This window comes from Uloborus diversus, chromosome 5 (assembly GCF_026930045.1).
Source record: "Uloborus diversus isolate 005 chromosome 5, Udiv.v.3.1, whole genome shotgun sequence".
Classification (NCBI taxonomy): Eukaryota; Metazoa; Arthropoda; class Arachnida; order Araneae; family Uloboridae; genus Uloborus; species Uloborus diversus.
The window spans coordinates 145,136,702-145,164,124 of record NC_072735.1 but is presented as its reverse complement, the minus strand read 5'-3'; the positions used below and the strand labels follow the sequence as shown (position 1 = coordinate 145,164,124).

At 31.2% G+C, this 27,423-nt stretch overlaps 1 protein-coding gene across 1 annotated transcript in view; it reads right to left on the bottom strand.

Moving 5' to 3' along the window:
* Positions 1-27,423, bottom strand: part of LOC129221894 (structural maintenance of chromosomes protein 5-like) — a gene marked incomplete at its 3' end in the record, with an annotated part of 198,620 nt that overhangs the window by 8,775 nt on the left and 162,422 nt on the right. Inside the window, 4 exon segments of the mRNA XM_054856266.1 lie at positions 1,229-1,408; positions 2,355-2,582; positions 7,690-7,776; positions 12,348-12,434. Coding sequence (XP_054712241.1) covers positions 1,229-1,408; positions 2,355-2,582; positions 7,690-7,776; positions 12,348-12,434 — 582 coding nt within the window.

Genomic DNA, 27,423 nt, shown 5'->3' with positions numbered 1-27,423 from the left:
ATACCACAAAATAGCATCTGATATAATGAATAGAAAAACTTTTGCATTATGATGACTTCTAGGCGTGAAAATAAATGTGATTTTTAAGTCAACTTTGAGGCTCCATATTTCTAAAACTATTAAGGGATCAAATATAAAATATTTATCACATATTTACTACTATATGAAGGTTATACAGTAAAATTTTCATAGATTTTCGTTCAGTCCCTTTTCAGATATTGAATCTTAAATTTAGCATTTTTTCTCTAAGATGGCAAGTTAGACTACCTATATAAAAAAAAATGGAGTTGCTTCCGACATTTCATACTGCTTCTGACAATAGTTCCATAAGATATCTATTCAAGGGCAAAAAAATAAATGTGAGTCTTACTTCCTTCTACTAATATTTTTATGCTAAAAATGTGAATTTTCACATGGAAAATCTTATTTTTAAGCCAATGTTACCCAATTTTTTTTGAACTTATCAGAAAAATAACTAATATAGAAATTTAGGTTACTTTCTGCTCAATCTAATGGTTTTAAATTATTTTGACACTTCCTAGTATAAATGGATTTAAATGCCTTAGTAATAACGTTTGGGAGCCATCCTAATTTATCAATGTTCATATATAGAATGAAAATAAAAGTAAGGAGTCAGAGCAGTTATGTGTACGAGTACACTAATTTAAAGCAAAGTGTGTGAGTTTCCATTTTCAGTGATGCTAAAGGGACGAAAGTCCATTCACGAAACCAATGTTTAGTTTCAACGAATCCCATTCTAAGGCTTCGTGAATCCTTTCCAAAAAAAAAAAAAAAAAAATCATATTGCAAGCGAGCAATTTGCGTCAGCAATAAAAAAATTCATTTTTCATGAAAAACTCGCGTTATAGCCATTTTACGTAAGTCCGATCGCGTTGTAGCGGGATCCGACTGTAATGTTATTTCACTCAAAATCTACAGGACTCAATTTTTTTCACCAAAGGATTCTCCTTTTTTTTCATTAACAGGTCCCTGGGACACAGTTACAGATAGTTCAGTGTGAACACTAATTATACTTTTCTGAATTAATAAAATATAAATGAAATTACAAATTGTCATTTTTTTAACTGAAAAAGTTCAAAAAAAAAAAAGGAACAAGTTTTTTAATTCTTTATGATTTTTAATTTGATGAATTTATTTTCAAATGAACATTTACTTTGCACTCAAATAAAATAGGGGTACACATCCATACACTTTATAGAATACATACCTGATTGATTTCATCTATGCAACGAAAAGGCACTCGCGTTAGTTCCTGAAGTGATAGTATAAAAATGATGGCTGCAACGCTACACTCGCCACCACTATGATGTGTCTGAGACAGTTCAGTGAATGGTTCATCTTCACGATATTTTAGCTTAATCTGCAAACCATACTTTGGAAAGTCGTCCTAAATTCCAGAAAGAATGAACAATATTTTACAAACAGAATCTAAAAATTTGAAGTTTGTTCAAAAAAAAATTTTTTTTTCAATATTTCACATCATCATTACTTATTACCTTGATTAATGGCTGCAAAGCTATAAAAACTAGTTATTCATCAAAATACAGTAAGTGGCAAAATTATTAAGGACAGCCTTGTTATTTTTGTATTTCAAAGTATTAGTGAAAAGTTACTAAAGTTGGGACAAACCTAACCTGGCAGTGCCATAACATCAGCATCGCTGGATCCTTCACAATGCTGACAGGTTAGGTTTGCTCAATCTATAGTCGAAGGTCATGTAGTTCTTTTTTTTAAGAGTGTAAAACCAGGGGTGCGTACCTGGGGGGGGGGATTAGGGGTATTTTCTTTTTTTTTTGAAGGGGGGGGGCATCCTTACTCTTGGGGAGGATGGGCACCCCAGATAAAACAGCAAATTAAAGATTTGCAGCACCTTATTTTAATAGTATTCACTAAACCAAATTACAATTTTCGCATAAAATTTATTGAATATTGGAACATTAATATATGTTTAAAACTTACTTAAATATTAGACTCGGGAGGAAAAAAAAGCTTATAAAATGCATACAATTTTAATTTATTTCCTTCCAACAACACTGAACAACTCATGATTATTAAAGGTGAAATGATTTCACTCTTTCGAAAGATGAGTTTACTGTGTTTATCAATAGAGAAATATCAGTACTAATAGCAAAATTATAAAAAGCTTTCAAATCAATGAATGTTTTAAAGCTGATGCCGTGCATTTAGTTCTAGTTTAATCCAGATAATTTTAAGCGAACAAAACAAAAGAACTTATTCATGGTTTCTTAATCTAATGGTCACTCTTCACTTAACAATTATAAATGAATTATTTTATACATTTTTTTAGTGTGGAGGTAGAAAAACTTTCTTACAGAATTATCACAAGTGTCCAAGCTTATTTCACCAGCACACTTCAGAAATTTATAGTAATGACTGAACTTCTTGTTTATGTTGAAGACATGGCGTTCTAAAGAGGGCAACCACCTCTCTTTTTTCTCATCAATTTCAGCTTTCAACTTTCGAAGTTGCTCTTCACAGTTTTCTATAGTTTCTTCAGCTTTTTCTATTTCATGAAGATATTTTTGATATTCCAACAGGACCTAATAAAAAGAAGATAATGTCAACAAATCAATTTTTCAGGGCTCCCAACGCATTTTAGCCATAGAAAAGGGTAAAAGGATCATTTTCAATCAAAAAGGGGACTAAAGAGGACCAGTTAGGATTAAAAAGAGGACCATTCATAGTTAAACCAGAAAAGCACCAAAAGGCAAATTAGCTGCCTGCTGCTAAATCCGTGAAGATAATTCGTTAATCAACCATAATAGTGATTTTTACTGGTGACAGCAAGCATGTAACTACTGTCTGACCATGGATTGTATGGAAAGACAAACATCCGTTTTACAGTCGGAAATGGACGAATCTATGATTTTTTACTGATGTCAGTTTTAGCAGAAGCAGAGTCTCATTCAAATAAGCGGAATATGCGCATCAAATTTTTACTTTTCCCCCTTATTCACATAGATTCGTCTTATCTGGACGCTTGAAAATTCCATGCAATCCGTGGTTGGACAGTAACGATCTTACACAGTAATTTTAACTGAAAAGTAAATTTCCTACTAATTAACAACTGAAAACTGGCTGATAATAAATTCAGTTAAGTGACCGATGAATCAGTGCATACCTAGTTAAGACCTTTTAGATACAGACAGTTATTACAGTAAACATCTTAGCACATAATCATTTACAAAAACTTTTACGCAACAAGTTTAAACAGAATTCATTTTGATGTAAGGTACTGCAAGACAAGAATATATATAGTTTAGAGCAGAGGCATACACAGAAATTTTGGGGTTTGTCACAAATGATTTTTAAGGCTGTAGTTTATTATTACAACTCTACATATATTTTACCTACCTTGGGCTCCCTTTAGGCTCGGGACTGTGCCAACAGGTGTCCCTCCTGCACGCCTCTGGTTTAGAGGCCAGGAGGGTGGTTCCCTTCCATCTAGAGTCCCTTGGTTTTACACCTATATCCCACCCTAATGTGATAGTTTATATACATATGAGAGTTTATGACCAAACACACAACCCAGGAGATAATTTCTGGCTACGCTACTGCCTAAGTTCAAAAATATTAGAGGTTTGCACATCATTTATTAGTATACTAAGTATCCTAATAATTTCTTCATACGTATGTATTAGTTGTTCTGCCACTAAGGAATTATAACTGTCTTCAAGTATGTATAAAAATTAGTAAGAAGAAAATCTCATTGAAGTTGCCACACCCAAAATTATGCAAATGCTGCTTAAGTGATAAATACACTGAATGTAAATTTGAGCCTGATTTACTGAATAACTAAAATGTAATCAATAAATGTGCAATTTCAGATTCATAGAGCTATATTTTCAAATAGAAAATAATCATTATGAGTATTTTTGATAATAAATAAGGATACAAAGAAACAAAAGTAATTCAGTTTTTAAAAATAACATTAAACAATATAATGAGTGGTAGTACATGTCAAAATAGCTTCCACTTTCCAAAAATATTAAAATAACTCCAAGATGCAAAAGGATTGAAATCTCGAACGCAGAAATCAAATTTCGGCGAAGTACGTTCGCTGTTGCCATGTTTTTGAAAAATTAAGTTATTTATTATTTGACTAAACATAACCAAAGTTAAACATAAAATATGCTAGTTGAAGTTCAAAAAAGTGCAATGTTGTCATGGTTCCAAAGATAAGAAAGTTTATTATCGATTAAAATAAAGCAAAAAATAAGTTAATCCACGGTAGCGCATGTCGAAACAACTTCCGATTGCCAAAAATATCAAAATATTTACAAGATGCAAAAAGATTGAAAGCTCAAACACAAGTAATTTTCCGCGAAGTCCGAGTAAGTGCAATGTTACCATGGTTCCAAAAATAAGAAAAATCATTATCTATTAAAATTAAACATAAAATAAGCTAATCTATGGTGGCGTATGTCAAAATAACTTCCGATTGCCAAAAATATCAAAATATTTACAAGATGCAAAAAGATTGAAATCTCAAAAGCAACAATCAATTTTTCGCGAAGCTCGAGAAAGTGCAACTTTGCCATGGTTCCAAAAATAAAAAAGTTTGTTATATATTAAAATGAAGCAAAAAAAAAAGCTAATCAAAGGTAGCGTATGTCGAAACAACTTCCGATTATATTCAGTAAATTACCGCCTCAATTAGCCAGGGCTAAAGCAGAAATACGAGAAATACACACCGAGCTGGCGGTGTATTTCACGAAACTTCCGATTGCCAAAAATATCAAAATATTTACAAGATGCAAAAAGATTGAAAGCTCAAACACGACAAGTAACTTTCCGTGAAGTCCGAGTAAGTGCAATGTTACCATGGTTCCAAAAATAAGAAAAATTATTATCTATTAAAATAAAACATAAAATAAGCTAATCTAGGGTGGCGTATGTCAAAATACCTTCCGATTGCCAAAAATATCAAAATATTTACAAGATGCAAAAAGATTGAAATCTACAAAGCAACAATCAATTTTTCGCGAAGCTCGAAAAAGTGCAACTTTGCCATGGTTCCAGAAAACAAAGTAGCTTGTTATCTATTAAAATAAAACATAAAATAAGCTAATCTAAGGTGGGGTATGTCAAAATAACTTCCGATTGCCAAAAATATCAAAATATTAACAAGATGCAATGAGATTGATATCTCAAACACAGCAAGCAATTTTCGGCGAAGTCCGAGTAAGTTTGATGTTGCCATAGTTCCGGAAAAAAAAGTAGTTTGTTATCTATTAAAATAAAACATAAAAAAGCTAATCTAAGGTAGGGTATGTCAAAATAACTTCCGATTGCCAAAAATATCAAAATATTAACAAGATGCAAAAAGATTGAACTCGGAAATACAGGAAGCAATATTTCGCGATGCTGCATATTGAACACAAGTTCAGAAAATTGCACTGATGAAATATTCTTGAAAAATATTCAAGCACAATCCAACGATTTTCTACCAATTTCAAGCACTAAAAAAACTTTCACGCTTTTTTCAAGGTTTTAAAACTTTTTCAAGGTTGTCAAGCACTTGAAAAGGGAATTTTTTTTCAAGGTTTTTCAAGGGCGTACGAACCCTGAAGAAATATCGGTAGCACCCTTCTTAAATTTGACGTCATAACTCCTCATTCAAACCTCTCCATTTGCTAGATTCCAACGGTTGAAGAAGGAGTAATGACGTCAATCTGAATCGAAATAATACGGGAAAGTCAGATTCAATAGAAAAAAGGCGCCGCGGCCACGTGTTTGGGCACAACAGATTTCAGCACACAGTATCTCTTAACGTCATGAAAACTTTTAAAAATCTGAATTTTAAGTAAAATCAGTATAAAAGCGGACTAATCGGACCAAAATGTTAAAAAGCGGACTTTGGCGGGAAAAGCGGACCATTTGGGAGCCCTGATTTTTTGAAAGTGTATATAAATCTGCTAAATAACATAGTTTACAATGTAAGCAGACCATTTACATCTAAAAAAAAAACAAAATGGTACAGTGGCAAAAACTGGTACAAAACGGCAAAAATTGGAAAATTGATCGGATTTTAAATATGTACATAAGAACGATTTACTTTTGTACATAATCCAATTAAGATTTAAAACAACTAATTGAGACTTCATATTCTGTCCATTAATACTTATTTGGTAATTAAAAAATGAAATAATGCTCAAACAGAACTCAAAAAAAAAAAAAAAAGTTAGAAATAGATAACATGAAAAAAAACATGTGTTTGATGTAGAAAATTCGATCGAATATAAATCAGCACACACAATTCACATTAACAAAATTGAAGTTTAATATAAAACTTACTTTTTTTCTTCATGTTTCTATTACATACAGGATGTTCCATTTTAATCTGCAAGACCTTTAATTTCACAACCGTGAGTCTTAGATGTATACTTCCAATTGCAAAAATGTTCAAAATCAGATACAGAGTTAAGATATTGAAAGTTTGAAGCAAAAATAAAAATGAGTCAAAAAATATGAAATTTATCTTTTTATACGGGTTCTAGGTGCCCTAACTAATACTCAGAGAAATAATCTCCAATGAAAACTATTACTAACACAAAAAATTTGACATTTGTGCGACCAAAACTCAAGAAGATATTCCAGTTTAAAATTTTAGGGGAGCATACAGAAGATGAGATTGGAACTTATTGCTCTTTCAGGAGAATTCAGAATTCTTCATCTTTCAGAAGGTCGTCAAAGTAAGAAAAACAAGGTGTTTATATTTTTCATTGCTATTCAAAAACAAATGCAAATGTTATGCCGTGATATGCAGAAACACACTACAAAATCTCGAATAATTTGAAAAATCACACTTTATGCACATATGTAATTTTGAACACTTGTTAACCACTAGATTTTCCCCCAAAAGGTGTTATTGACAGTGAATGAAAACTGGTGAAGGTCACAAAACGCTGGGTTTCATATCTTGGTGAATATTGGTCGTACTAATTTCAAACTTTTTGCATTGGAATTATTTTTCAATGAAGATTATTTCCCTAAATATAAGTTTGGGAACTTGGGGCCTGTATAAAAAGTGAAATTTTTGTATTTTTTGACATATTTTTATTTTTACTTAAAACTTCCAATATCTTAACCCTGCATCTGAATTTGAACATAATTGCAATTGGAAGTAAACAGCTAGGACTAACAGTTGTGAAAATAAAGGTCTTGCAGGTTAAAATGGAACACCCTGTATAAGAGCTGGGCAATGTATTGATACATGGCGAAACACCCGTGTATGCCCAGCATCGTTACACTGGTTTAGGTTTCTTCTCTTAACTGAAGCATCCACACCGCAACAATGTTTGGTACACTGGTTCACAGATCTGTTGCTATTTCAATCTCCTATCTCTCCACACCAGTGGTTATTAGTTAGTTTAAAATATGTTTTGAAGTGAAGAAGACAGTGATAAATTTACATCAACATCTACTGAAACAAAGAAGCTGTCACCACAGGAGCATTAAAGGCTTCTTGCTCTAAAAGTTTGGCCAAGAAGTAGGACTGATAGTGCCATAACTTGAGAATTTTTTAAGATTTTTTGTTTGAAGTTATGATAGTAAAACATACCATGTTCACATGTGCTCCCTTTCCCCTAAATAAAAAGTATATATATCCATTTTAACAATGCTTTAGTGTCGAAATATACTTACTGAATTGTTCACATCAGAGTTCATGTTCAGTTGAGCAGTGGTGTGAATTATTTTTTCTTCTAGTTCATCCATGGAACGAGGTAAATGCTGAAATTAAATTTTTATGAATAAATCTCCACACTTCATACGAAAAAATAAATGTATTGGAAAATATACAATAGTGAATTTTAATAAATAAAAGTGATTTTTACTTAATAACTTAAAAATAGCATTATTTTTATTTTATATGAGATGGTTCAAAAATTTTAGCTTCACGGTGGTCCAAAAAATATGATAGAAAGTAAGCAACTGTTGTGGAAAAAAGATCATATGCCAGGGCATACAACCTATTTGATTGAATTAAGATATGATTGACACAGGATGATCAAAATGGCTACAGTCCCCGACTATACTGCTACAAAGCCAATTCAAAACTGGGTGCACAAGCAAAACTGGTGCCGCTGCAATAGGGAAAATCCTCATCTCAGTGCATCTACAAAAGGTGGGATGTGCCACAGTCAAAGAGAGGATAATTGGTCTACAATTGATTGACTCACAGGGGTAACGTAAGAAAAGTTTCTAGACGTCACTTTGGTACTGAAGCACCTCGTCCAACATGACACGATGGTACAAGTCCATGCAGGATGAGGCTCATCCCTAGAACTGCTGATATCTTCCGGTAACTTGAAACAAAGTTTGGTGAATGTTTGATCTCACTGGATGTAGGGAAAATTATACAGTGCGGAACTAGCCCACATACAGTCTGGACTTAAATCCATCTCACTTGTTCTCCTGGGGTTACATCAAGGACAAGAATCCACAGAAACCCTCCTGGTTCATAGGAGGAAATGAATTTGATGCACTTTTTGGTTTTGACACTCCAGTGTGTTTTGAGTATCCAAACCAGCTTGATAACCCTATAGACGGGAATAGTAATCATTTCGAGCATCTTGTACATTCAATGTCATTTATATTTTAAGTTAATGAAAAAGGTTTTATGTTCTTGCATTTTGTCTTTTTTCTACAACAATCGCTTACTTTCCATTATGTTTTTTGGACCATCCTGTATAAATTAATAAATGCTTTTACAGTCAAACCCTGTTAACACAAACTCACATAAAGCCAAAAAAATGCCATTACCCCTCAGATAAAGCTACAAATTAGTGTTAAATTAATCCCTTAACACGAAGATGATTTAGACGAAATCCGCATAGACAAAGAAAATTTTAAGGTTTTGAAGAAAGAAAGGAAAAGAAAACAGAAATCCCCATACTTTTACATGAAGTTACTTTCGAAAGTCTAAAGATTTGCAATTGAACGCAAGTGATATGGATGGCAATGAGAAAATTCCTCTCCTTGTGTACGAAAATCGGCAAAACCACGTTGCTTCAAGAAAGTACGAACTTGAGATGTAGACTATGCTTACAGTAAAAAAGCTTGCATGTACAGTGAAATCTTCACCGAGTGGCTGACAAACCTAGGCATAAAATTTTATTGTGAAAAAAAAAAAAGACTAATTTTGGACACTTGTTCTGCCCATATAGAGTTTAAGGTCTAAAAGCAATACAGTTTTTTTCCCCGTCAACACTGCAGCGAAAATCCAGTATTGAGATCAAGGAAAAATCAGATGTTTGAAAATGCGCTGTCATAGGGAAATGATCCAAATAGCCATTGTCTGTTTCAAATTTCTTGGTGTTTGCACAATATCCAGTAAACATCGAAATCAGTAACGCGAAATTTGGTTAACAAGAAATATTTTGGCGTCCCCGTGGAGTTGGTGTTAACGAGATTTGACTGTATAGTAGTCCCTTGTTTGACGCAGGGGTTACATTCAGGGTTCGCTGATATATATCAGTTGATATATATCCGATATTTATTTTGAAAATATCATGATATTTTGGATATTTATTTTTTCAACTACGGTGTTTTAAATATAAAAAGTGTATTAATCACAGTAATATTGTTCATTTATTATTTAAAGAAAACAAGAAGTGATGTACTATATTTTTATGATGTATTAATATATCAATAATATAACAAAGTAATACAATATTCCTTTTTTAGTTGTATTCATAAAATTATTACTAATGTAACAATTTGAATTCAAATTAAAAGTGCCCAATTAAATATTAAACATTGCTCAGAAAAAAAGTAAATGTCTTATGACTGTGCACCGACTGATGCATATTATTTATTTCTAATGAATCATATTACTGTAAAAGTAGCTACTAGAAGAAAAATTAGTAAAAGAGCTAATGCTAAATTAACTCCATTAAAATTGGTAGAAATGTAAAACAAAATATTAGATATAAATAATGAAAGAAACCATAATTTTAAGTCTACATATTGTTATTATAACATAAGAAAATAAAGAGTGATTTGAGGATGCATTTACTAATTTGAAGACTTTAGTTTGTGCTAATTGAAAATATCGGATACATATAAAAATATCCGATATATATAAAAATATCCGATATATATAAAAATATCAGATATTTTGAAAATATCATGATATTTTCGAAACCTGGTTACATTCCACGAAAATGCTGCATATTTAAGACTTAATAGCAATGTTAAAATAGAGGTTAGGTTCCATAGATAAAACAATACTTAACTTTAGTATAATGCTAACTTTTTTTTATACAAATGCACAACGTGCACAGAGAAAACGTGAATGATCTTAGTGTTTTTTAAAAGGAGCTGATTATTAAAGTCTTTAAGAAGTAATCAATTATTTTTCTTTGTAAGGCATCCATGATCTCTCGCCTCACTTCCACGATGAGCTCTTCATTCACTAACAAATCTTTAAAAGTTTCAATGCGTTAAAATTTTTGGTCGCGTGTCATCAATGTCGGGATCCTCGTTGGTTTTGCCCATTCTAAAAGCCCCCTTCCAAATTGTGCGAGTGAAATAACTTTACTTCATGAAAGGGCTCTGGAACCAATCACAAAAAATGTCTCCAGTGGCGCAAACTCACTTATGAGCAGGCCAAAATGCAGTTTATTGCTTGTTGTCTGTAATTTGACAAGTTTGGATTTTGAAGGAAGAGAAAATTTTATCTGTTTGCAATCCGCATATTAAATGAAAGCTCAAACGCATAGAAAAAAACATGTGTAGAAATGAGGGTCTACTGTATCTTTTAAGATTTTATGCATTTTGATTTCTTTTGTTAATACCAAGGAAATAAATCTTTAATTTATTTTTCCAATTGAGTTTCAATCAAAGTTTACTGTCAAAACTCTAATCCAGATTTTATAGATTATACTTATATGAAAAATAATTACATTTAATCAAATAAAATACAGAAATTGCACATTTGTATTGCTTACAATAAACTGAGTAGCCTTTAGATTTCCAGACAGCTGAGTATATGAAATAAATATCAGGGAATTTCAATAAATGTTATAATAATAAATGCAGCAATAACAGTAAGAAACTTTACATTATATTCAGAGTACTCATACATTAAAAAAAAAAATAACATTTCAGCAGTGGGGAATACAAAAGCTCTATTTCCAATTTCTACCCCAATGAAAATTTAATTTTCCCCTGTTTTATGTTTACGAATAGAAAAAGTGCAATGCCACTGAGCTGTATTGTAGAATCCCTTTTTTTTTTAAATCCATAAATACTTCGTTTATTATTCAACAGAAGAAAGGCATACAAGAGATACGTTCACATTAGCAAGTCTCAAAACTGTAGAAAATGGAGGTGGAGTGTTCTCAACCAGCTATCTTTTAAACTGTTGTCATAACCATTAGTCACAAAAAATAAAAATCTCAGAATAGCTCTTACTGAAAAGATCTTTTCTAACTATGAAGATGAATGTATTACTGATTAATATTAAGAACAGAAATGAAAGTGAATGCCTTACGGAAACCAAACTTCTATTTATTTTGATGCAGATTACATAAAAGTAGTTTAGCATGCACTAAATCTTACATTGATAATTAAATTTTAAAATTTGCAGTGCAGTGTTCAGCAGAAAAAAAAAGGGCATGAATGTTATGATTTACTTGCGAATAGCACACATTTTTATATGCAATTAAAAACATAGTTATGACAATAGCTTTGTGATTGAATTGGAAAAAGGAAAAAAGTTAGGTACAGCTGGTTGAAATCTGTTTTTACTGCAAGTGACGTGGGAGCACTGAAAGTAATAAATAAAACAGCATGGACACCTGTTTCCTGTTTCTCTAAAGAATTGAACCACACAGATAATTACTAAAATATCTCAACGCTTTAAGGCTACTAGATTATATGAAAAGGTCTAGTTTTTCCCTTCCGATTTTTTTTTTTTTTTTTCAATTTTTTGCAGGTTTAATATTAAAAGATGAGATTTTTTTTAAACATAAAATCAATATTATAAATTGATAAATTTATTACGAACTATGTTAAGGGACTTCTACAAACCTTCAAATTTCTGATGTATATTGATGTAATTTGAATGAAATTTAGAAAATTTGCTTCTAGATTTTTCAACCCATGTTTTAAAAGTACAGAAAACATAAAAGAACAAATTTCAAAACAATTATTTTTTTTTTTGACACATAAAAACTAAATACTAGTAATTTAACAATTTTTGAGTTTTGTACCTCAAAATTTTAAATTAACTGCCACCCCCTTTAACCCCTTGCAACCCAAAATTTTAATTTAAAGAAATTAAACACGTTCTTTACTTTTATTAGAGTTGGAGAAGGGAAAACTTCTTTATCTTCCTGCTTGGAATTAGAAATCACCTTTTTCACTTGATTAGAATTTCTTCCCTAAATGAGTGAAAATAATATTTGCAGGGTTCTTAACAGTCAGGAAAATTGAAGGAAGATACAAATGCACAATTTGAACAAAGGACATGCAGAGCAAGTACAGTCAAACCTCCTTATCGCGACACCCGGATATCGCGACACCCGGATATCACGACACTCCGGATATCACGTCATTTTTTTCAAAGTCCCGAACTTATGCCATACAGTTTTAATGTTAAGTGACTGTGGGTTTTACGACAGTTTTTTTTTTTTTGAGGCAACTCCGGTTACGACGACACTTTGAGCTGCGCACATTGGATCAAATAGTATTTCTTTGCAATTGAAAAATTTTCCGTAAAATAATGAAAACATTTGGAAATGTTTGTTGTAGGAACTTCGGACTCAGACAAGATATTTGACCAGGCATGAAACCTCAAAAATGGTGGGGGACGAGTAGATAAGTTCTGAAAGGTACAGGTTTCAGACTTTGACAGGAGGGACAATAGAAAGGAATTCAAAGTGGATGGATTGCAATACTGGACTAGGGAAACAGCAGGAGAAGAGAAAGATCATAGCTACCTTAAGCTGTAGGTGGTCATTACAAGCTTCTCCCATGAGAGAAAAAGAGATAAGAGCTCCTCATTAGATTGAAAAGGGACACACAACTCTAAAGTGGATAAAAGAATTAGAAAGGGTTTTTTTGACCTTCGAAACGTGGGGCGAGGCCGTCAAAATCTAATCAATTTGCTGACAAAAGTGAAAAGTCTTAAATTGGTTTCTTTCTTGCTGATAATTTCGTGGAAAGCAGGAGTATCAAAAATGTTATTCGCAAGTTTAGCAAACACTTATTAGAAATTATTTTAGAATTCAAAATAATAATAATAATAATAAGTGAAGTTTTTTTAAAGAATTTTTGTTATATTCACCAATAACTCAAATTTACATTAGTTGAATCTATTTAAAAGCATACATATATAAACACTATTAATTTCTTCATCAAATCTAATTTTATTGTGAACTAATGTTTAATAATGAATTTTTAAACTATTCAGGTTTATAGTTAATTCATAACCGGAATAGTTCAAAAATGGTGGGAGACGAGTAGATTTCCCTATGAATTTTTAAACTATTCCGGTTATGACGTCGCTCCGGCTATGACGACACTTTGTTGACGGTCCCAGAGGTGTCGTGATAACGAGGTTCGACTGTACATTCAGTTTCAAGAAAAAAATAAAAAGCATGCCAAAAAAAAAAAAAAAAGTTTCAGAAATTAAGCAGCAGAAAACAATCATACTAATTTTATCCAACACCCAGATAGGATAAGATTTCGGGAAAAAAAATGAAATATGATTCAACATTATAAGATTATCTTTTTCAGACTATAAATATTTAAGAAATTCGATGTGGTAAAGCACAGATTTGAGACAAAAACTGCATGACAATATCCCGGAATCATAGGAAATCCTTTCTTCAATGCAAGAAATTGAACCTTTCTTTGAATAGTACAATTTTGTTTAACTCCAAAACAGGAAAGCAATTTCGATTGCAAATTACTGAACTACAAGATATTTCATTAACTGTAAAATTAAATAATTTTAAATCTAAGCATATAGCAGCTACATCTTTTTTTGAAAAGTTATATCAGGATATGTACCACCATATAGATAGATTTGATACTTATTTTAAAAGTATCATAAACGACATTTTCAATATTTTCTTTTGGAATTACAGTAGAGAACCAATTATCCGGGAAGTTCGGGACCATAGCTATCCCGGATATCTGAATTTCCCGGTTTTCTGGATCGCTAAAAAGAGCTTCCGGCCGATTGTTTCTAATACTTAAATTACTATAATAAATAGCAATACGTATTAAAATAAGAAGAAAACAGTTCAGAAATGCTTATCAATATTGAAACATTAAAAAACTACTAGTGAAAGAATAATTTAAACAACAAAAACCTTAAGTTATTTAATAAGACCTGAGACCCTCACACTCATTTTGAAAAGGAAAGAAAAACACCAATTTTCGGTATTTTAAAATGAAAGAGAATGAAGGGAAGGGCAAGAAACAAGTTTTTGAACGCAAATGTGCGATTCTTCTACTATAGTGTATGAGAGAATTTGTTTTCATAAAAGCATTTTTTTTTTCACGTTTTTGTAAAGGTTTGGCATTAGCGATTATTGATAACTATTGCTTTTGCATTAAGTTAATACCAATTGAAATTTAACTTATGAGTTCCTGCAGCCTTATTACAGTTTCGTGTTAAACGATTTCTAGATTCCACCATCAACTATCCGGAAAAATTCGAGAATTGCGGCGTTTCATGCGCTTTTGCGACGTCACATCCTCTCTAAAACGGTTTTAATTATAGGCCATCCAATAAAATATTGCATTATAATGTGACAATATTCATTTCTTTAGTTTTCAATTGGAATAAAACAGAAAAATTTCAGACTTACGTGTGTACTTTTTAGTTCAAGAAAATATTCCGGAAATTTTTCCCCTGCGTTAAAGACAACCCTTTGAAGTTCATTTTTGTAAACATTTTCCCGAGTTATAGATAAGTAATATGGTTTTTATTAAGAAACCCGCTCATTTTCTTTTAGGTATTTGAAAAAAAAAAATGCTTAGTTTTTTAAAAAATTGCCGAAAATGCATAGTTTTAAAAAAATGGCGGGAAAATCGGCAAAAGGTTGCCGGTTTTCTGGTTTCCCCGGTTTTTTTGGTTCCCGGATAAAAGGTTCTGCACTGTACAACGTATGTAATATTAAAATTTTATTAATCTGATCACTATTATCCATTTATTTTTTAAAGATATACAGTTAATTCACGATAACTCGAAGTTTTTATCAAGTCCTGACCCCTTTGTCTTTAATTGAATGCTAATTATTCTCAATATCTCGAAGATAACTTCCTTTTACTCAAGTTTTTTCAAAGATGACTAGAAACTTATTTCAAAAGAACGAAACAAAAAAGGAAACAAGTGACTATGAGAGAAAAATTAATTCACCTTCACCTTCATTAATTCCTACACAATAGATCTTTAAAGCAAGAAGAGCACCTGTTGAGCCAATGTGCAATAACGGAGTTACACGCGCGGAAATGAGTTTAGCTTCTTTTCTTTTGTTGTACTGTACTGTTTACACTTTGACATGTTGCTATACTACGAATTTGGCTTTCAAGTTGTCAAGTTGTCAAATCCAGCAGTATCGAAATTCAAAACCATGCTTTTGATTTTTTTCTCTCAATATTTTTTATTAAACTGTGCATATTGTTCGTAAAAACTTTTAAGTTTTGTCTTTTATATGTACGTATCAATTAAAATATTCGATGGTTTATAATATTAAAATGTCGAAGACCGAAACTAGTGGTAAGTCGAACTTCCGATAAGTCATAGTTTATCGTCGTTGCCTTTAGATTTGAGTTATCGTGAATTGTCTGTAATTATTAAAAAAAAACCAAAATTAAATACTTTTTTTTTTGGTTTGATACATTAATATATCATTAATATTGTTGTTTCAGAGCAATAGTAAGACATCTAATCCCAGGAATAACACTAATAAATCCTACTGTTGCTCTGAGGCGACAATATAATGTAACAGTATGTAGTACTGGTACTGACTAATGCACCATTTTCATTTCTAAATTACATAATTTTAGAAAAGTAGCTCAACTTAAATTAATCAAACTAAAGTACTTAAAAATAAAAATATTTGAGAATCATAAAAAATAAAATAAATAACTAAAACAGGAGCCTAAATTAAATTGAAAGACCTAATCAGATTTCATTATTTTTTAAATAAATTTGAAATGAAATTCTTTGGAAAAAATAAAAAGTAATTTTTGAGCTCCTGACCTTGGTTAAATACATTTTTGAAAGAAGAGAAATTCTTCCTGAAATGAATGGCAATGTTTTCCCTCTATCATAAAAACTTAAAGAAATGAAAATCCATAACATTTTAGTTTGTGTTGATTGAAAATGCTGGATACATCTATCAAAAGAACAGATATTATCGACATTTTGGAAAATATCATGATAATTTTAAATAATGAGAAGTATTAACTTTCATTGCATTTATGTACAAACGTAAGTGTAAAAAAAACAATACAATTTTTCTTTCATTTTAAAGGGATTTCGTGTTATTTCTGAGCTTGGTAGTTAGTTCATGTTTCTTATGATTTAAAAATTTAAGTTAAATAAAGAGTAAATAATGAGCATTAAGAGAAGATACAGGCTTAGTTATACACAAATAACAGGTAGTTTTGGAAAAGAAGGCAATAGATTAACAAAAACTTGAAATTGTTCATAAGCAAGTTTAAATCTTACCACAATATGTTTTATATTAAAGGTACAAGTTCAAACAAAAAATCACATGCCTTAATTACTTGTAAATGTAGAATAAATGCTATGCTACAAATGTTATCATGTTAGTAATTAGTGATATCATACAATATTATTTGTTAAGAACCTTGGGAGGGGGGGGGACTTAAAGTAGAGTTCAATTGTAATTCATAATCAATCAACATATTCAACCTGAGTCAGTAAATAGTAAATGTTTTTATTCCCAGGGTTCGTGTTTACGTGCTATAGCGGGTTTTTTAAGCAAGTTCATGGGAAACCATACCCTTCCACAGGCACCTAGAAACCCCAAAAGATAAGAACCAGAAAAAAATTGGAGAAAATAGCTAAAGATCTATTTAGTAATTGCTTCTAAGCTTCAATGACCAGAGAAATCAACAGAGAGGAATAAAAATGACCCTATCTCTTTATCAGCTATTCAAACACACCCCTATTGCTGACCAGTCAATGGAATTTTAGTGATAAGACTGGAGCTTACAGTGACCTCCTGGACAGAGCTGCTCCTGGAGCAAGTTCATAAATAGTCCATTGTACTGTATTCTAAGAATAAGCTCTCCCTCAACTTTTATCTTGAGGAAATTCCTGAAAATAGCAATGAAGACTAAAAGTAAGATTGGTTTCAATGCTATCTTCAGGATTAATACAAGACAACTGTACAGTAAAAATATAGCTATTTTGCATTCATGTAACCAGAATTACTTTTGAAAATCATTATTTTGCATCCCCAATAAAAGTAGGGGAGAAAAAAATGGCGAATATTTTCCAGATCACACTAAACACAAAGTTCTGAACTACACATTTTTTTTTTTTGTTATATTGCTTATGAATAGTTGAATTTTATACAAAAACACTTTAACATTGTTCTTTTTCTAGTAATTCATCTCTTTCTGATGGGCTATTTTTATTTGGACTTGCAAAACTCGGGTATTAATCGGCAATTATAAAAATAGCACAAAAGCCAAAACAGATATTTTGAATAAGTCAAAATAAAGTCAAATATACTGATTTAAGATTGCAAAAGAGTAATCTTCACACTCATATGAGAAAATGTTTCGTTCTTGTGATCGCGGTTTTTTGCGTTGGGTAAATTCGCTTGCAAATTTTTTTAATTATTATGCAATTGCCAATGATAATTGGGGGGAGGGGGGCGTTCGCTTTGTTTCACGAAGAAAAATTTCCAGGAAAACAAAGGTTAAGGGAGTGCTTTTTGCTCGATCCATCAGAGACACTTGTCTTTTATTTTATGGTAAAATCCATTTTTAAAGTAAATTTTGAGTTAATCTCATTGTAACTGACCAAATAGTTTCTCCCATGACTAAGTCTTGAAAGTGTATTATTTGAAAAAAATTTTACAATGATAATCACGAAAAAATAGGGCAAAATTAACCAATTTATATTATTTCATGCCTCCCTCCCCCCAAGTATAAATATTTTTACATTATTCATTTATAATCTAAGATTTTGTTTAAAATTTAAGGGACTCATTTTTTCCACCAAAGGACCCAAATCTATTTCATTTATGGGTCCCTGTGACCCAGGTTACGGATAGTTCAGCGAGCACACTCTATTCCTAATATCTCTGATGTGTATATACTAGATAACTAATGTGTTTTCAAACAATCCTCACTCAGATTTCTTTTTGCAGGAAGGTTTCAAGAAATTGCAAACTTTTCATACTTTTGTTTTCCAGGATTTGAACTTAGGGTAAGGTGGGCAATTGTGATTTGGGACAAATGTGACCAGAGTTTATTAATCTTGTGATATTATTTACTGTATGAAATTACCTCAGTCTTATACCTTAAAATGTCTTATATAACACTCAAAATATTTGAGATGCATTTACATTATACTTTTTAATGGATGGAGTTTTCCTATTACATTACTTTTGAACATGGATTTCAGGTTTGTTGATAATCTAAAAAGGTTTTCACTAAATTCTTAATTTTTGTTCTAAAAATATAATTTTTGTACTGTGCTATTTTAAATGAAGTTTTACATTATAAATTTATAAAAATATAAATTTTAAAACACTTATAACAGCTATTTTAAGTGAAATCACTTATTCCCTTTAAAAATGGGGGTGGGGGCAATAGTGATTCCAATTTGGCTATCAGTTGGTGTTCTTTTGAAACATGTTTTTAAACATCATTTATATCTTTGGTTTGTAAGTTTCAAATGTATTGCTGTTATTACAAAGTATTATCTTTTATTTATTAAATTCATAAGACTCTAAATATAGTGTATAATAAGTACTAAAATAGTAATAAAATAGTAAATATATAGTAAAAAGTAAAATAGGGTTAGTTATCTATGGTGTTTGTTTTAATGTGTGTTCATCTGATGGATTTTGTTTGTCTTTAGTTTATTTAAAATGAGTTTCTTTCTTTCCCAGATAAAACTTTATTTTGCATTTAGCCATGTTTTTGTTTTGAGTTGAGCCATGATTTTAAACATTACCTAGATACTACCTATCTTGTAAGTTTAAAAGTTTCAAATTTATTACTGTTGTTACTCTAAAGTATCTTTAATTTATTAAGTTATTAAAATTTACACATACAGAAAAAAAGCTTAAAGTGTATCAAGTAGATTCTGATAGCGACAAAGTAGACGGAGATTTGGAAGAAGAACTTAACAGAGAGTTGAACAAGGACAGTGATGGTGATATATCTGTGACTTTATTATTGATGAACTAGAAGAATATGAAGAAATAGGGAAACTTGAAACTTACCCTGAGATAAAGAGTCAAAATGAAAATAGTTCTTTTGATAAAGATAATGGTAAAATTCATGGAACTCGACTAAATTTACTAGGTGATTTAAAAGAATGAACTTTAGATGGACTCAACAACTGAATAAAGTTCAGTGTCATGTCGAGTTAGAGAAATATTATGCTGTATATTTTGAAAAGTGTTATTATATTGGGAGAATTTTGTCAGAGAATAAAACTGGAACTGGGTATATGTTTAAGTTTCTTCACAAGGCTGAAAACCAAACTTTCCAATGGCCAAGAAGAGATGATATCTCAGAAATTAATAAGCTATTTATATTTGCTGGTCCACTAAATATTATAGAAATTGGACCATTCACGTTGGACTCAAAAACATATGCAATAATTTCTTTAGCAAACAAAAAACTTAACAAATTCAAAAATTACATTTTGGCACTGTTTCCTTTATAAATTGTAGGTTAGAACATCTTTTTTCATGTATCATTTTTAATTTTGAAAAATGTTCTAATTTGTAAGTCATAATAAAATTTAATTTCTCAAGAACCTATTGTCATATTAAAACTAAGAATGTAGCTACTTGCAGTTCAGAATGTAAATTTTTCATCACAATTACCCTGTATGATAAAGCACTAAAATAAGTACCTATAATTGGCAGTCATCACAAATGCCCCTCAAAAAACATTAATGCCAAAGTCCCAGGGCAAATGTGACTTTTTAGATCCTTTTTAAAAAAGTAACACATTTTTAACCATAATTCAAAAGTGCATCCACAAATAGCATATTATGTACATAAATATATAGTACATCACCTGACAGTTTTTATTTTAATACTTTGCTGTAAATAGTTTTCCAGTTAAAAATAATCAAAGATCAACAATGGTTTTTTCAGTCACAAATGCCCCACCTTACCCTAGTTCCTGAATACTTCTGGGGATAAATACCCAATTAAAAAAATACATACATATGTTTGAATTTTGACTTCTTGAACTCATATTATCTTTTTTTGCATTAACAAATAGTGATAAGACTCTACTCTTTGTGTTTCTTGTTTCTACTAATGGATTGGAAATGGCCAAGAAAAGCTGTACCTGTCATAATATGACTGGTGATTTTCTAGAATAGGCAACAGGAGGTGTCATAAAAAAAGAAATGGTGATCAGGATGATCAAGATTTTATGGTTGATATCCACCAGTACTCTTATCATAGAGATTATTTACATCACATGTTATGTATTTTTTTATTTCTTATCTATCTTAAATGATGGATATTAGTAATCTGGAAATTTTGTACTTAGATGAAGTTTAGCTGTTTTAAGTTCATCTATATTGGTGTTATTTCCTGATAAAACGCAATTTCACAAAAAAAAAAAAAAATCCTAAATGTCCTCTGAAAAAAAATCCTGCTCTGTTTGAATAAGGCCCTGAAAAAAACATGTATAGAAACCAAACTGCAGATGCTTTGCAACTATGACAAGGAAAACTTCGTTCCCTAAATAAGTAATAAAAACAACAACTGTCATGGTAATTTGAAAAATCAGAGCAACATCAACTTTGGTCAAGCGAAAATCAGGGTTCATCGATATATATCAGCCGATATATATCATGATATATATCAGCCGATATATATCATGATATATATATGATATTTATTTTGGAAATATCATGATATTTTGAGTTTTTGATATTTATTTTTCAAAGTACAACATTTGTGACATAAAAATTTAATGTATTAATCATACTAATATTTTTTTCATTGTTATAAATAATCAAAAGTAATAAATTCATGTAACATATAAATGCATCATTAATGCAATGTAAATAGTATAATCTTCCTTCTTTATTTTCTATTCATAAAATTATTAGTAATGTAACAATTTTAATTAGTCAGGAAAAAAAATGTTTTATGGATGTGTACTGACTTATGCATATATTTTATTTCTGAAATGCATCAAGTCTGTAAAAGTAGTTGACCAAAGAAAAATGAGTAAAACATTTAATGCTTAAGTAATTCAATTACAACACAAAAAAAAAAAGTTCACATAGAAAATTTTGAGCCATTCCTAGACAATAGAAATGATCCTTCTGATTTGTTACTGAAGGAAGATTCTATCATGGAAATGACGTAAGCATGGGTGCAAGATTGGTGATGTGTTCAAGACGGAAAATATTTTCAGCCTCCCCCCCCTCCTTCCGCATGTGTGCTTAAGGAAAAATTTATGTGTATAAATATTGTAGATTTTAACAATACCAGTTTTTGAATCTGTGTTTGATTTGAATTTTAAGCCTTTAAACTGTAATATTTAAGAATTTTGATATCGTAATTCGGGGGGCGCTTTTTCCCACAATTTTTTTTTAAACTGAAGTTCAAAAAACGCAATGGTAGGTCATTTGCGTAAAGTTCAGGAAAAGGAGGGGGTTCAGGGACTCTTACATCAATTATTTCAAACTGATAGTCCCAAAATCACAACATTGGGCAACCTTCAAAAATATTAAACAGGGTTCATACTCAACTTTGAAAATCAAAAGCAAGGAGTTTTTAAGGAGTTTGACAGAAGTTCATTTTATTTTTTAAGGACTAGTTTCCCGTTTAAAGATGAACTTTTTAAAACTTATTTCAGAAAAACTATGTACAATTCAAATATTATTTTTGTTTTCATACAAAACATTGAACGTACAAACATACTAAATTTATAGTAAAATATGCATTTACTGCATTTTCTTTGACGTGAGCCGCCTCGGAATCAAATTCAAATACGGGGGGGGGGGGGGGGGATAAATAAAAGAATTTATAGAAGCAAAAAAAACTTTAGAATGGTACTTTAACAAATTTACAAGATGTTATTTTACAAATAACTATCTACATAATCGTCATAAATTTGGAAAAAAATTTTGGATGTGGGGAAGAAATTTGTCTAACGAAAAAATCGGATTTTCGGTATTAGCAGACGAATAAATAGCGGAATTTCGGTAAAATTAGGTACAACGTAATCACTCCTATCGGATTGGCGATAGAAAAAACATCTTTAAGGTCATGTGGAATAAAAAAATAAGGAGTTCGTAAGGAGATAATAGCAAAATTCAGGAGTTTTAAGGGTCCTTATTTTCTTTTCTTAAAAAGCAGGAGTTTATAAGGAGTTTGTCAGGAGCGTACGAACCCTGTTAAAGAGAGGGGGGGGGCGGCTCTCTGGGCTCTCCCCGAAATTGAAGCTTTAAAAATAAAATTGTACTCCATCTTTTATAACATTATACCCTTTTTGAATGCATTATCGAAGTGATGGAGTTCAGGAACCCTCCTTCGGCAATATTTCGAAATTGAAGTTAAAAAAACACAATTTTCGACTATGTTGGATAATTTTAGAGGTAAAAGTGTTTGCAGCTCCCAGCCATTAGTTCTTTGCCCATCGTAAACATTAATATTGCAGCAATAAAATCGCTTGGGACATAAGATTTTCACTTTTGCAACATAAATCAGTTTTGATCGTAAAGTTTACCGAAGGTAGCACCAACAAACCAGAAAAAAAGGAAAGGTGGGGAAGGGTATGGGCTGTAAATGGTAATGAACTGGCACTATTTCCCCACACAGTCTTCATTTGAAGAAGAGTTCTTTTATAAGATAACAGGTGGTGAAATTAGTAATAAAGAACCGTTTCAGTGCAGTAGATATATTTTTTAAACGAGGTACACTTTCCAATATTCATTAATTAAAAAAAGAAATAGGGGAACTGAATTCTTACCCCAGGTCACAAATCACTTCCCTCTTAAGGCACTCAAATGTAGCCTAAAGTGGCGTTTTATATATTTCAGCATCAAAACATTTTTGGAAGAGAACTCCCGAATCCCTTCTTCTGAGTTCGCCACAAATGTCCTAAATTTGAATTTTTAAGGCTTCAGTTTCTAAATTTTTTTCAAGGAATAGTACCCCCTTACCTATAAACATGACTTATGACCGCCTAAAAGTTTTAATACTTTAACTTCAGAAACATTTTGAAAGAAGCTACCTACACTCTTCCCCCTTAAGTCACCCAAAGATAGCCCAAAACAAAGCTTTTAAAATTTCAGAAACATAAATATTTCGAGCTGTGGGGGGGCAGAATGCCGCCCTGCTCATTGTGAATTGAGGATCCCCTCTATTGGAAGAGCAACACCCCTCCCCATATCGCCAAAGACAATCCAAAGTTTTAGGACTTCAATTTCGAAAATGTTTTGAGAAAGCCCCTGGACTCTTAACTCACTCAAAAATATAGCCAAAATAGTATTTCAATACTTCAGCATAGAGAAATTTTCGGAGGAGAGAGCCCCCCCCCCCCCCCGAACTCTTTCCCTTAAATTCATTAAATTTGACTTAAATTTGCGGTTTAATTTTTCATCACCAAAGTTTTAAGAATTTAAGTTTTAAAATTTGAGAGAAAGGCCTTGTGAATACCCTCTTCTTAAGTCCTCCAAAGATTACCTAAAGCTGAGTCCTGAATACTTCAGTTTTGAATATTAGTGATTCCTCAAGAATTTGTCAAAAATGCAGGAACGATTGCCAATCGGTGTTCCAAACCAGCTTGAAATTACCCCCCCCCCCCCCTCGATTCTTTCCAAAATTCCTATTTTCATTAAAATCTTCAAAATCCCTGAAAGTTCCTGTTTTACATGGTATGTGGATGCCCTTTGCTGTGGAATAAACATTTCATCTCGTCAGCAATCCCTCTCAATCGATGATTCAGATTCAACTCTGAGACATTTTAAGAGCACACATAATTTTCATTTATGCGTGTAAAGATTGCAAAAAAAAACCGCAAATGAAAAAAAAAATGAAAGGATGATCGAAAATAGCAAGAGAAAAGGATACATTTTCACAATTAGAGACGATTATTTCGAAAAATCAGGGAGAATAGGGATCAACTCCGTGGTCTGCAATGCAATGAGTTGGAAATAGCAGAGCTATACCTAAAAAAAGGTCAAACGGCGCGTGTCTAAAAGCCACTCCTCCAAAAGGACGTTGCAAACAAAACAAACCCATGGCGGAAAATTGAGAGAATGTCGGTGTAAATTTGCGGTTATGGAATGGTCCAGTAATTAAAGCATATTCTTTAAACACTCAATTTTTCTTTTTTAAGTAAAAACTAAAAGAAAGTCATTGAATTTCTTTCTGTCCCAACCTCTGTCTTAGAAATTTTGTCTAAGACGAAAATCCGTCCTGAGACGGAAGGTCTTGCACCCATGGACGTAAGTGGTCATGGATGCGTTAATGCTCTGCAAAGCAGAGAAAGATTCTTAATGACTGCCAAAAAACTATCATTGCCAGTTCTACTTTAAAACTGAACACAACATTAATTTATGTTTTCTTTATACATGTTGTGCATAAAAATCAATATATGTACACATTAAACTTATTATACAATCAGTCATCACTAGAGTCGAGTAGTTTTTTTTAAATCTATGGAACCTAACCCCTATTTTAACATTAAGTCTCAATTTACGCGGTTTTAATTTACACGGCATTTCCATGGAACGTAACCCCCACGAAAAAGGGTCTACTGTATTAGTAATTATTTTATCAAGGGCAGTTTTATGTTAAATGAAAACATTAGAGTAATATAAAGTCACAATGAAGTAACGTAGGATGCAGACAAAAGGTTTAGCATATGAGACCTTTGTTATACTGTAAGCATATTTTTACCAAACAGGAAAAAAATTGATTGTGCTTTGACCATCAATTCTTGAAAAAAATATATATAATATTTTGTAGAATGTTTTACAAAATAAAAAATGTTGAAAAATAAAAAAAAAATTTGTTTGAATCCATAATGGAATATTTTTGTACTTTTTAATAATAAAAATTGCAATAAAAATACGAAACTCAAAAGCTAGTCAAATTACTGGCTGCTGGAGCAATAGCTTTTTATCTTGGAGCAAAGCTGGAGCATGAAAAAATTTTTGGCTCTGGGTCCCTTTCTCTCATAATGTTCATTATTTTATTATGTATGCAGACATCCCCCCCCCCCCAGTTCAAGCAGAGAATTTTGGTTACTTTAGATAAAAATGGCTGACATTTTGAATGTGTTACAGCCTTTTTTACAATGTCTGATTTTAGCTATGATGAGAATTAAAGTTTTAATTCTTCAGGCTTAGAAATCAACATTTCTATTGATGAGAATGGTGAAAGCACTGCAAAAAAAAAAAAAAAAAAAAAAAAAAAAAAAAAATATTGCACTAATTTTAGTTTTGGTTTATTTAGCTTTAAAAATTTGGTTTATTTTTTGATAATTTGACAAGATATGATTGAAACTCATCAACTTTTTACATTTCTGTCAAAATGGTAAACAAAATAGTTTATTGCATGCATTTATTTTTATGAAATATAAGGCTATGATATTGATTAGGGAATCAATGAATAATATTAATTAGGGGATAAAAAATTCATTTTTGATGATTTTTTTTTTTTTTTTTTTGGAAATAAATCTCTAACTTGCAAAGGATTAACTGCACAGAAAAAGATGTGTATTTCAACCTTCTATAACAGAGTTAGTTAGTAACATAACACATTTTGATACAGTTAAATACATATTCACACAGGGTACATACATACAGACATACATATTGACAAAACATTTCAAAATAAACTTGGGCCAAAATGATTTTTTTTTTGGTAATCCAGAAGTTTGCAAATACGAGACGAAAAACTGATAGTCAAAACTGTTTCAAGTTTAATAAAAATTAAAATTTAAGGTAAAATCGAGAGGCATTTTTTTTAATGAAGAAACTCCTTTTACTTGTCACAAGGAAGCAAATGAGAAAAAGTCAAGAATTAAATGGTGATGAAAATGAATGCCATATTTTGCCTATTTACATGAAATAAACTTTTCTTAAAACACACAAATCACTTAAAGAAAATTAAATTAATCAGATACACAGGGCTCCCAACACATTTTAGCTTCAGAAAAGGGTAAAAGAGGACCATTTTCAATCAAAAAGGGGACTAAAGAGGACCAGTTAGGATCAAAAAGAGGACCTTGGGAGGACTACTCATAGTTAAACTCAGGAAAGCACCAAAAGGAAAATTAGTTGCCAACTGCTAAATTCGTGAAGATAATTGGTTAATTAACTATAATAATGATACAATTCCTTTTCCACCTGTGAAACTGATCTTTTTATTCATTGAATAATATTATTTACACAAATATTTGAATGGGAACGGGGCATTTAGTTCAGCACTTAAGGCAGTCTCTTTAGAACTAAATAAGCATAATGATACATTTTGACTTGAACCAGGGATGCTGGCAGTCTCTCACTGAAGCATAGATGAAGCTGCGCTTCATCTTCATTTAGTTTAAAATTATTTTTATGTTTTTCTGTCTTGTAATGCTTCTTAACAGCATTATATCCCTTCTCAACCGATATTAATCTATCATACACCAAACAAAAAACGTTATACTCTTGTTGTTTTTCCCAGTCTCTAATTTTGTTTCCATCTTCATCAGTTTCATCTAACTATTTGCTGAGAAATTTGCACTTACCCATAACTCACATCGAAACCTAAAATATATTGTTTTGATTTTCAACAAAGCTACAACTGAGTTTATAATTAAATTATTTTATATTTGAATTTTAAATTTCATCTCTTATCACAGGGTTCATACCCTTTAGGGAGAAAAAAAAATTAAGCACTCTTCAAGAGTAAAAAAATATTTTTCAAGGCACTACCCCTAAACTCGCACTATAAATATTACATGCAGGTTTCATTTAATGCTAACTTATAAATAAGAGAAAATAATATAAAACATATAGGAAAACAAACTGCTTTTTCTACAAGAGACACTTTGATAAAAGATCTACTGTATTGAAAGTTTTCCTAAAAATGTCTGAAATGCTTAATCACAAAAAGAAGCAGATCACATGAGGTTTAGTTTTGCAATTTTCATATTCAAAGTATA